Below are 12,949 nucleotides of genomic sequence, written 5' to 3'. Positions count from 1 at the left end.
AGAAAGGTGAATGGGGGAAGGAGAAATGAGGCATCCCGAGGCACCGTGCCGTGGCACAATGGTACAGAGGTTGGCACTGCTACCTCACAGCGCCAGGGACCCGGGTTCGATTCCAGCCTCAGGTATAGGGCCTGCGTGGGATTGTGGTCAGTGCAGGGTCAGTGGGTCGAATGGCCTCTTTCTGCACTGTAGAGATTCTATGATTAGTGAGGTTAGATGCTGAGGGGGGAGAGGTGAATCGCTCTGGTTCAGTCACATGACGGGACCAGTCGACGCTGACAGCGCGGTGAGTGAAAGCCTCGCTCCAGAGGGCGAGCTAACTCTCACCATCACCGCCGCCCCCGCCCACCTCAGTGCTCCTGTGTACGTGTCCATGGTAGTGCGGGGTGGGGAAGGGGTGGTAGGGAGGACTTTATACACAAGCAGTGAACTCTGAGGCGATGCGGGATATGAGCAGATGCGAGGTGTGAGCGTTTGTCACGGATGCTGAGGCTCAGCCGGTGAGTGTGCCAATGACGGGAAAGCAACACATTCATCACCGAGACCCGGGGGAGCTGGCCAAGTGACATTAATGGATGCTTCTCTTTTCCTTGCCCGTGTTCTGCTTCTGCGTCGCCTCATTTCCTTTTTTAACCCTCTGCCGAGTGCCCTGGGTCCTTCCTTGCCCGGCAAGCCTCTTTTTGGTCACCTATGTGCCTGCCTGTTTTGTTCTTAATTCTAATTTTCTGGGGATCGTCCTCCTCAGAAGGTCAAAGAAATTCCTTCGCAACCAGTAGAATGGTGGCACAGTGGTTAGCGCTGCTGCCTCACAGCTCCAGGGATCCAGGTTCCATTCCTGGCTTGGGTCACTGTCATAGATTGAATCCCTACAGAAGAAAAGGAGGCCAGTCAGCCCATTGAGCTTGTACCGACCACAATCCCACCCAGGCCCTATCTCCGTAACCCCATACGATCCCCCTGACACTAAGGGACAATTTAGCACGGCATGTGCACCTAACCCGCGCATCTTTTGGTCTGTGAGAGGAAACCGGAGCACCCGGAGGAAACCCACGCAGACACGGGGAGAATGTACAAACTCCACACAGATAGTGACCGAGGCCGGAATTGAGCCTGGGTCCCTGGCGCTGTGAGGCAGCAGTGCTAACCACTGCGCCACCGTGCTTGGATCATTGTCTGTGCAGTTCTCCCCGAGTCTGTGTGAGTTTCCTCCGGGTGCTCCGGTTTCCACCCACAGTCTGAAAGACGTGCTGGTTAGGGTGCATTGACCATGCTAAATTCTCCCTCAGTGTACCCGAACAGGCACCGGAGTGTGGCAACTAGGGGATTTTCACAGTAACTTCATTGCAGTGTTAATGTAAGCCTACTTCTGACACTAATAAATAAACTTAAGCTTAAAAGAACATCAGAAATAGGAGCAGGGGCAGGCCATTCAGCCCTTCGAACCTGCCACACCATTCAGTGACATCACTTCTGATCCACTACTCCAGCCTGCACTCGCTCCTCCTTCCTGCAATGTCCCCGTATCCCCTCTTTTAACATTGTTTTTTTAACACATAGAAATCTCAGTCTTGTGCAGAGTCAATGACTGATCCTCCCTAGCCCTCTGGGGCAGAGAATTCCAGAGATTCACCACCCTCCGAGGGAAGAAATCCCGGAGAACCATAGAAAAGTTACAGCGCAGAAGGAGGCCGTTTGGCCCATCTTGTCCATGCCAGCCCGAGGACACCCAGGTACCCTTTCTAATCCAACCATCCCGCACCCAGCCCATAGCCCTGCAGCTTAAGGTGCAGATTCAGGTACTTTGTAAAGAGTTTAGGGTCTCTGCCTCCACCACCAACGTGGGCAGCGAATTCCAGACACCCACCACCCTCTACGTGGAAAGCTCTTCCTCATATCCTCAAGATTGGTGGCATGGTGGACAGTGAAGAAAGTTATCTCCAATTGCAACGGGATCTTGATCAATTGGGCCAGTGGGCTGACGAGTGGCAGATGGAGTTTAATTTAGACAAATGCGAGGTGATGCATTTTGGTAGATTGAACCAGAGCAGGACTTACTCAGTTAATGGTAGGGCGTTGGGGAGAGTTACAGAACAAAGAGATATAGGAGTACAGGTTTATAGCTCCTTGAAAGTGGAGTCACAGGTGGACAGAGTGGTGAAGAAGGCATTCGGCATGCTTGGTTTCATCGGTCAGAACATTGAATACAGGAGTTGGGACGTCTTGTTAAAATTGTACAAGACATTGGTAAGGCCACACTTGGAATATTGTGTGCAATTCTGGTCACCCTATTATGGAAAGGATATTATTGAACTAGAAAGAGTGCAGAAAAGATTTACTAGGATGCTACCGGGCCTTGATGGATTGAGTTATAAGGAGAGGCTGGATAGACGGGACCTTTTTCTCTGGAGCGTAGGAGGCCGAGGGGTGCCCTTATAGAGGTCTATAAAATAATGAGGGGCATAGACAAGGTAGATAGTCAATATCTTTTCCCAAAGGTAGGGGAGTCTAAAACTAGGGGGCATAGGTTTAAGGTGAGAGGGGAGAGATACAAAAGGGTCCAGAGGGGCAATTTTTTCACACACAGGGTGGTGAGTGTCTGGAACAAGCTGCCAGAGGTAGTAGTAGAGGTGGGTACAATTTTATCTTTTAAAAAGCATTTAGACAGTTACATGGGTACGATGGGTATAGAGGGATATGGGCCAAATGTGGGGAATTGGGATTAGTTTAGGGGTTTTAAAAAAAAGAGGGGCATGGACAAGTTGGGCCGAAGGGCCTGTTTCTATGCTGTAAACCTCTATGACTCTATATCCACTCTACACCTACGGCCACTTATCTTGAATCTATGTTCCCTGGTTCCAGAATTCTTCACCGAGGGTAACAATTTTATCCTGTCCAATCTATCTCTTCCCCTCCTTGGTTTGTACACCTCTATCAAGTCTTTGTTCCAAGGAAAATCACCCCAACCTACCCAATCTCTCTTTGTAGCTACACTTTTCTAGTCCTGGCAACATTCTTGTAAACCTCCTCTGCTCTCTCTCCAGTGCAATTATGTCCTTGCTGTAATGTGGTGACCAGAATGGCACACAATACTCCAGTGGTGGCCTCACCGGTGTTTTATATGGTTCCTCCTCATCTCAGTGCTAAATGGCCTACCCTTACTCTGAGATTGTGCCCTGTGATTCCAAACACCGCCCTCAGGCAGGGGCTGCATCTACCCTGTCCAGCCCTGTAAGAAATTTTTATCCTTCAGCAAGGATACAGAAAAGATATTAAATAGAAAGAGTGCAGAAAAGGTTAACTAGGATGCTACCAGGACTTGATTGATTTGAGTTATAAGGAAAGGCTGGATAAATTGAGATGTTTTTTCCTGGAGCGTAGGAGACTTAGGGGTGATCTTATAGGGGTCTCTAAAATAATGAAGGGCGTAGATCAGTTAGATAGTCAACATCTTTTTCCAAATGTAGGGGTGTCTAAAACTAAGGGGCATAGGTTTAAGGTGAGAGGGGAGAGATGCAAAAGTGTCCAGAGGGGCAGTTTTTTCACACAGAGGGTGGTGAGTGTCTGGAACAAGCTGCCAGAGGTAGTAGTAGAGGCGGGTGCAATTTTGTCTTTTAAAAAGCATTTAGACAGTTACATGGGTACGATGGGTTCAGATGGATATGGGCCAAATGCGGGCAATTGGGACTTGCTTAGTGGTTAAACAAAGGGCGGCATGGACAAATTGGGCCGAAGGGCCTGTTTCCATGCTGTAAACCTCTCTGACTCTTTGACTCTATCACTCTCACCCTTCTAGTGAATAAAGGCCCGGTCTTCACAATCCTTCCTTACAGGCCAATCGCTCCATCCCAGGTATTCATTTAATCTACCTTTAGCCAATAGGAGAGAGAGGGAAGACGGCTAATGGATTCATGTGACTTGGCAGGTGATGCGGCACGGTGGCACAGTGATTAGCACTGCTGCCTCACAGCGGCAGGGACCCAGGTTCAATTCCAGCCTTGGGTGACTGTCTACATGTCCTCCCCATGTCTGCATGGGTTTCCTCCGGGTGCTCCAGTTTCCTCCCACACTCCAAAGATGTGCGGGGGGGGAAGGTGGATTGGCCATGCTAAATTGACCATTAGTGTCAGAAGGGTAAATACGTGGGGTTAGGGCCTGGGTGGGATTGTGGTCAGTGCAGGCTCGATGGGCCGAATGGCCTCCTTCTGCACTGTAGGGATTCTATTAGAGAATTAGACTGGCCGCGGCCCTTCTCCTTGGAACAGAGAAGGTTTAAATGGAGACTTAATTGAGGTGGTCAATAATCATAGCGAGGTTTTGATAGAGTAAACATGAAGAAGCCGTCTCCACTGGCAGAAGGATCAATAAGTGAGGACACAGATTAAAGACAATTGGCTAAAAAGCCAGGGGGGAAAATGAGGATTTTCTTTTACACACCTAGTCATTATAAACTGTGTTTGAAAGAGCAACGACAGCGGATTCAGCAGCAAGTTCTCAAAGGGAATGAGTCGGGAACATGAAAAGAATAGATGTACAGGGCTCTGGGGAGAGGGCATAAGGGGAGGTGAGACGAATTGGACAACTCTTTCCAAGTGGCCAGCACAGGCACAATGGGCCAAATGGCCTCCGACTGTACCTCATTATTCAGCAAAGCAGTGACTCGCGTACTTGTAGTGAAACTGTTCGTGTAGTCTTCCTCTATCTGCTTGGACAAGAGACACGTTGGCTGGAATTCTCCGGCCGTTCACACCGGCGGGATTCTCTGATCCCACCGGGATCGCACCCCCACCCGCGGGATTCCCGCCGGCATGGGGTGATGTCAATGGGAATTCCCATTGACAGCGGCAGAACCAGAGAATCCCACCGCCAGCAAACAACGCTGGCGGGAATCTGGCCCGATGTATTTATACTGATCCTCAGATGGTGGGACAGACAATTATTTTTATATACTGAAGGAATGTGGCTGTCAGTAGCTGACCAGCATTTATCCTCATTCCTAATTGCCCCTCGAGAAGGTGGCGGTGAGCCGCCTTCTTGAGCCGCTGCAGTCCCTGTGGTGTAGGTACACCCAGTGTGCTGTTAGGGAGGGAGCTCCAGGATTCTGACCGAGTGACAGTGAAGGAGCGGCCGATATATTTCCAAGTCAGGATGGAGAGTGGCTTGGAGGGGAACCTCTTGGTGGTGGCGTTCCCAGGTATCTGCTACCCTTGTATTTCTAGATGGTAGTGGTGTGGGTTTGGAAGGTGCTGCCGAAGGAGCCTTGGTGATTTTGTGCAGTGCATCTGGTAGATGGTCCACACGGCTGTCAGCGTGCGTCGGTGCTGGAGGGAGTGAATGTTTGTGGAAGACCCCCAATTAGCAAGGAAATAAATGCGCAAGTAATCGACTTAGCAGGTAAATAGTCTCCAAAATAGCATCAAGCCTTTTATTTAATGTGCACCTGAAAAGGAGCACCTCCGACAGTGCAGCACTCCCTCAGCACTGACCCTCTGACAGTGCAGCACTCCCTCAGCACTGACCCTCTGACAGTGCAGCACTCCCTCAGCACTGACCCTCTGACAGTGCAGCACTCCCTCAGCACTGACCCTCTGACAGTGCAGCACTCCCTCAGCACTGACCCTCCGACAGTGCAGCACTCCCTCAGCACTGACCCTCTGACAGTGCAGCACTCCCTCAGCACTGACCCTCTGACAGTGCGGCACTCCCTCAGCACTGACCCTCTGACAGTGCGGCACTCCCTCAGTACTGACCCTCTGACAGTGCGGCACTCCCTCAGCACTGACCCTCCGACAGTGCAGCACTCCCTCAGCACTGACCCTCTGACAGTGCAGCACTCCCTCAGCACTGACCCTCTGACAGTGCGGCACTCCCTCAGCACTGACCCTCTGACAGTGCGGCACTCCCTCAGTACTGACCCTCTGACAGTGCGGCACTCCCTCAGCACTGACCCTCTGACAGTGCAGCACTCCCTCAGCACTGACCTCCGACAGTGCAGCACTCCCTCAGCACTGACCCTCTGACAGTGCAGCACTCCCTCAGCACTGACCCTCTGACAGTGCGGCACTCCCTCAGCACTGACCCTCTGACAGTGCGGCACTCCCTCAGTACTGACCCTCTGACAGTGCGGCACTCCCTCAGCACTGACCCTCCGACAGTGCAGCACTCCCTCAGCACTGACCCTCTGACAGTGCAGCACTCCCTCAGCACTGACCCTCTGACAGTGCGGCACTCCCTCAGCACTGACCCTCTGACAGTGCGGCACTCCCTCAGTACTGACCCTCTGACAGTGCGGCACTCCCTCAGCACTGACCCTCTGACAGTGCAGCACTCCCTCAGCACTGACCTCCGACAGTGCGGCACTCCCTCAGCACTGACCTCCGACAGTGCAGCACTCCCTCAGTACTGACCCTCTGACAGTGCGGCATTCCCTCAGCACTGACCCTCTGACAGTGCAGCACTCCCTCAGTACTGACCCTCTGACAGTGCAGCACTCCCTCAGTGCTGACCCTCTGACAGTGCAGCACTCCCTCAGCACTGACCCTCTGACAGTGCAGCACTCCCTCAGCACTGACCTCCGACACTGCAGCACTCCCTCAGTACTGACCCTCTGACAGTGCAGCACTCCCTCAGTACTGACCCACTGACAGTGCAGCACTCCCTCAGCACTGACCTCCGACACTGCAGCACTCCCTCAGTACTGACCCTCTGACAGTGCAGCACTCCCTCAGTACTGACCCTCTGACAGTGCAGCACTCCCTCAGCACTGACCCTCTGACAGTGCAGCACTCCCTCAGCACTGACCCTCTGACAGTGCAGCACTCCCTCAGCACTGACCTCCGACACTGCAGCACTCCCTCAGTACTGACCCTCTGACAGTGCAGCACTCCCTCAGTACTGACCCTCTGACAGTGCAGCACTCCCTCAGCACTGACCTCCGACACTGCAGCACTCCCTCAGTACTGACCCTCTGACAGTGCAGCACTCCCTCAGCACTGACCTCCGACACTGCAGCACTCCCTCAGTACTGACCCTCTGACAGTGCAGCACTCCCTCAGTACTGACCCTCCGACACTGCAGCACTCCCTCAGTACTGACCCTCTGACAGTGCAGCACTCCCTCAGTACTGACCCTCTGACAGTGCAGCACTCCCTCAGCACTGACCCTCTGACAGTGCAGCACTCCCTCAGCACTGACCCTCTGACAGTGCAGCACTCCCTCAGCACTGACCCTCTGACAGTGCAGCACTCCCTCAGTACTGACCCTCTGACAGTGCAGCACTCTCTCAGTACTGACCCTCTGACAGTGCAGCACTCCCTCAGTACTGACCCTCTGACAGTGCAGCACTCCCTCAGTACTGACCCTCTGACAGTGCAGCTCTCCCTCAGTACTGACCCTCTGACAGTGCAGCACTCCCTCAGCACTGACCCTCTGACAGTGCAGCACTCCCTCAGCACTGACCCTCTGACAGTGCAGCACTCCCTCAGTACTGACCCTCTGACAGTGCAGCACTCCCTCAGCACTGACCCTCTGACAGTGCAGCACTCCCTCAGCACTGACCCTCTGACAGTGCAGCACTCCCTCAGTACTGACCCTCTGACAGTGCAGCTCTCCCTCAGTACTGACCCTCTGACAGTGCGGCACTCCCTCAGCACTGACCCTCTGACAGTGCAGCTCTCCCTCAGTACTGACCCTCTGACAGTGCAGCTCTCCCTCAGTACTGACCCTCTGACAGTGCGGCACTCCCTCAGTTCTGACCCTCTGACAGTGCAGCACTCCCTCAGTACTGACCCTCTGACAGTGCAGCACTCACTCAGCACTGATCCTCTGACAGTGCAGCACTCCCTCAGTACTGACCCTCTGACAGTGCAGCACTCCCTCAGTACTGACCCTCTGACAGTGCAGCACTCCCTCAGTACTGACCCCCGAACAGTGCAGCACTCCCTCAGTACTGACCCTCTGACAGTGCAGCACTCCCTCAGTACTGACCCCCGAACAGTGCAGCACTCCCTCAGCACTGCCCCTCTGACAGTGCAGCACTCCCTCAGCACTGACCCTCTGACAGTGTGGCACTCCCTCAGCACTGACCCTCTGACAGTGCAGCACTCCCTCAGCACTGACCCTCTGACAGTGCGGCACTCCCTCAGTACTGACCCTCTGACAGTGCGGCACTCCCTCAGTACTGACCCTCTGACAGTGCGGCACTCCCTCAGTACTGACCCCCAAAAAGTGCAGCATTCCCTCAGCACTGACCCTCTGACAGTGCAGCACTCCCTCAGTACTGACCCTCTGACAGTGCGTCACTCCCTCAGTACTGGCCCTCTGACTGTGCGTCACTCCCTCAGTACTGACCCTCTGACAGTGCAGCACTCCCTCAGTACGGACCGTCTGACAGTGCAGCACTCCCTCAGTACTGACCCTCTGACAGTGCAGCACTCCCTCAGTACTGACCCTCTGACAGTGCAGCACTCCCTCAGCACTGACCTCCGACACTGCAGCACTCCCTCAGTACTGACCCTCTGACAGTGCAGCACTCCCTCAGTACTGACCCTCTGACAGTGCAGCACTCCCTCAGCACTGACCCTCTGACAGTGCAGCACTCCCTCAGCACTGACCCTCTGACAGTGCAGCACTCCCTCTGCACTGACCTCCGACACTGCAGCACTCCCTCAGTACTGACCCTCTGACAGTGCAGCACTCCCTCAGTACTGACCCTCTGACAGTGCAGCACTCCCTCAGCACTGACCTCCGACACTGCAGCACTCCCTCAGTACTGACCCTCTGACAGTGCAGCACTCCCTCAGCACTGACCTCCGACACTGCAGCACTCCCTCAGTACTGACCCTCCGACACTGCAGCACTCCCTCAGTACTGACCCTCTGACAGTGCAGCACTCCCTCAGTACTGACCCTCTGACAGTGCAGCACTCCCTCAGCACTGACCTCCGACACTGCAGCACTCCCTCAGTACTGACCCTCCGACACTGCAGCACTCCCTCAGTACTGACCCTCTGACAGTGCAGCACTCCCTCAGTACTGACCCTCTGACAGTGCAGCACTCCCTCAGCACTGACCCTCTGACAGTGCAGCACTCCCTCAGCACTGACCCTCTGACAGTGCAGCACTCCCTCAGCACTGATCCTCTGACAGTGCAGCACTCCCTCAGCACTGACCCTCTGACAGTGCAGCACTCTCTCAGTACTGACCCTCTGACAGTGCAGCACTCCCTCAGTACTGACCCTCTGACAGTGCAGCACTCCCTCAGTACTGACCCTCTGACAGTGCAGCTCTCCCTCAGTACTGACCCTCTGACAGTGCAGCACTCCCTCAGCACTGACCCTCTGACAGTGCAGCACTCCCTCAGCACTGACCCTCTGACAGTGCAGCACTCCCTCAGTACTGACCCTCTGACAGTGCAGCACTCCCTCAGCACTGACCCTCTGACAGTGCAGCACTCCCTCAGCACTGACCCTCTGACAGTGCAGCACTCCCTCAGTACTGACCCTCTGACAGTGCAGCTCTCCCTCAGTACTGACCCTCTGACAGTGCGGCACTCCCTCAGCACTGACCCTCTGACAGTGCAGCTCTCCCTCAGTACTGACCCTCTGACAGTGCGGCACTCCCTCAGCACTGACCCTCTGACAGTGCAGCACTCCCTCAGTACTGACCCTCTGACAGTGCGGCACTCCCTCAGTTCTGACCCTCTGACAGTGCAGCACTCCCTCAGTACTGACCCTCTGACAGTGCAGCACTCACTCAGCACTGATCCTCTGACAGTGCAGCACTCCCTCAGTACTGACCCTCTGACAGTGCAGCACTCCCTCAGTACTGACCCTCTGACAGTGCAGCACTCCCTCAGTACTGACCCCCGAACAGTGCAGCACTCCCTCAGTACTGACCCTCTGACAGTGCAGCACTCCCTCAGTACTGACCCCCGAACAGTGCAGCACTCCCTCAGCACTGCCCCTCTGACAGTGCAGCACTCCCTCAGCACTGACCCTCTGACAGTGTGGCACTCCCTCAGCACTGACCCTCTGACAGTGCAGCACTCCCTCAGCACTGACCCTCTGACAGTGCGGCACTCCCTCAGTACTGACCCTCTGACAGTGCGGCACTCCCTCAGTACTGACCCTCTGACAGTGCGGCACTCCCTCAGTACTGACCCCCAAAAAGTGCAGCATTCCCTCAGCACTGACCCTCTGACAGTGCAGCACTCCCTCAGTACTGACCCTCTGACAGTGCGTCACTCCCTCAGTACTGGCCCTCTGACTGTGCGTCACTCCCTCAGTACTGACCCTCTGACAGTGCAGCACTCCCTCAGTACGGACCGTCTGACAGTGCAGCACTCCCTCAGTACTGACCCTCTGACAGTGCAGCACTCCCTCAGTACTGACCCTCTGACAGTGCAGCACTCTCTCAGTACTGACCTTCTGACAGTGCGGCACTCCCTCAGTACTGATCCTCTGACAGTGCAGCTCTCTCTTAGTACTGACCCTCTGACAGTGCGGCACTCCCTCAGCACTGACCCTCTGACAGTGCAGCACTCCCTCAGTACTGATCCTCTGACAGTGCGGCACTCCCTCAGTACTGACCCTCTGACAGTGCAGCACTCTCTCAGTACTGACCCTCTGACAGTGCAGCACTCCCTCAGTACTGACCCTCTGACAGTGCAGCACTCCCTCAGTACTGACTCTCTGACAGTGCAGCACTCCCTCAGTACTGACCCTCTGACAGTGCGGCACTCCCTCAGTACTGACCCTCTGACAGTGCAGCACTCCCTCAGTACTGACCCTCTGACAGTGCAGCACTCCCTCAGTACTGCCTCTCTGACAGTGCAGCACTCCCTCAGTACTGACCCTCTGACAGTGCGGCACTCCCTCAGTACTGACCCTCTGACAGTGCAGCACCCTCTCAGCACTGACCCTCTGACAGTGCAGCACTCTCACAGTACTGACCCTCTGACAGTGCGGCACTCCCTCAGTACTGACCCTCTGACAGTGCAGTACTCCCTCAGTACTGACCCTCTGACAGTGCAGCACTCCCTCAGTACTGACCCTCTGACAGTGCAGCACTCCCTCAGTACTGACCCTCTGACAGTGCGGCACTCCCTCAGTACTGACCCTCTGACAGTGCAGCACTCTCTCAGCACTGACCCTCTGACAGTGCAGCACTCTCTCAGTACTGACCCTCTGACAGTGCGGCACTCCCTCAGTACTGACCCTCTGACAGTGCAGTACTCCCTCAGTACTGACCGTCTGACAGTGCAGCACTCCCTCAGTACTGACCCTCTGACAGTGCAGCACTCCCTCAGTACTGACCCTCTGACAGTGCAGCACTCCCTCAGTACTGACCCCCGAACAGTGCAGCACTCCCTCAGTACTGACCCTCTGACAGTGCAGCACTCCCTCAGTACTGACCCCCGAACAGTGCAGCACTCCCTCAGCACTGCCCCTCTGACAGTGCAGCACTCCCTCAGCACTGACCCTCCGACAGTGTGGCACTCCCTCAGCACTGACCCTCTGACAGTGCAGCACTCCCTCAGCACTGACCCTCTGACAGTGCGGCACTCCCTCAGTACTGACCCTCTGACAGTGCGGCACTCCCTCAGTACTGACCCTCTGACAGTGCGGCACTCCCTCAGTACTGACCCCCAAAAAGTGCAGCATTCCCTCAGCTCTGACCCTCTGACAGTGCAGCACTCCCTCAGTACTGACCCTCTGACAGTGCGTCACTCCCTCAGTACTGGCCCTCTGACTGTGCGTCACTCCCTCAGTACTGACCCTCTGACAGTGCAGCACTCCCTCAGTACTGACCGTCTGACAGTGCAGCACTCCCTCAGTACTGACCCTCTGACAGTGCAGCACTCCCTCAGTACTGACCCTCTGACAGTGCAGCACTCTCTCCGTACTGACCCTCTGACAGTGCGGCACTCCCTCAGTACTGATCCTCTGACAGTGCAGCTCTCTCTTAGTACTGACCCTCTGACAGTGCGGCACTCCCTCAGCACTGACCCTCTGACAGTGCAGCACTCCCTCAGTACTGATCCTCTGACAGTGCGGCACTCCCTCAGTACTGACCCTCTGACAGTGCAGCACTCTCTCAGTACTGACCCTCTGACAGTGCAGCACTCCCTCAGTACTGACCCTCTGACAGTGCAGCACTCCCTCAGTACTGACTCTCTGACAGTGCAGCACTCCCTCAGTACTGACCCTCTGACAGTGCGGCACTCCCTCAGTACTGACCCTCTGACAGTGCAGCACTCCCTCAGTACTGACCCTCTGACAGTGCAGCACTCCCTCAGTACTGACTCTCTGACAGTGCAGCACTCCCTCAGTACTGACCCTCTGACAGTGCGGCACTCCCTCAGTACTGACCCTCTGACAGTGCAGCACTCTCTCAGCACTGACCCTCTGACAGTGCAGCACTCTCTCAGTACTGACCCTCTGACAGTGCGGCACTCCCTCAGTACTGACCCTCTGACAGTGCAGTACTCCCTCAGTACTGACCCTCTGACAGTGCAGCACTCCCTCAGTACTGACCCTCTGACAGTGCAGCACTCCCTCAGTACTGACCCTCTGACAGTGCAGCACTCCCTCAGCACTGACCCTCTGACAGGGCAGCACTCCCTCAGTACTGACCCTCTGACAGTGCAGCACTCCCTCAGTACTGACCCTCTGACAGTGCGGCACTCCCTCAGTTCTGACCCTCTGACAGTGCAGCACTCCCTCAGTACTGACCCTCTGACAGTGCAGCACTCCCTCAGTACTGACCCCCGAACAGTGCAGCACTCCCTCAGTACTGACCCTCTGACAGTGCAGCACTCCCTCAGTACTGACCCCCGAACAGTGCAGCACTCCCTCAGCACTGACCCTCTGACAGTGTGGCACTCCCTCAGCACTGACCCTCTGACAGTGCAGCACTCCCTCAGCACTGACCCTCTGACAGTGCGGCACTCC

At 55.3% G+C, this 12,949-nt stretch overlaps 1 protein-coding gene across 1 annotated transcript in view; it reads left to right on the top strand.

Moving 5' to 3' along the window:
- Positions 1-256: 256 nt before the first annotated feature.
- Positions 257-12,949, top strand: part of LOC144488676 (gamma-aminobutyric acid type B receptor subunit 1-like) — a gene marked incomplete at its 3' end in the record, with an annotated part of 54,553 nt that continues 41,860 nt past the window's right edge. The window contains exon 1 of the mRNA XM_078206765.1: positions 257-376. Within this exon, the coding sequence (XP_078062891.1) occupies positions 257-376 (120 nt within the window). The remainder of the gene's footprint in view (positions 377-12,949) is intronic.

The sequence above is a fragment of the Mustelus asterias genome, unplaced genomic scaffold, assembly GCF_964213995.1.
Source record: "Mustelus asterias unplaced genomic scaffold, sMusAst1.hap1.1 HAP1_SCAFFOLD_1762, whole genome shotgun sequence".
NCBI classification, from domain to species: Eukaryota; Metazoa; Chordata; class Chondrichthyes; order Carcharhiniformes; family Triakidae; genus Mustelus; species Mustelus asterias.
Note: the sequence above shows the minus strand (reverse complement) of the source record. Positions and strands in the feature narration are given on the sequence as shown.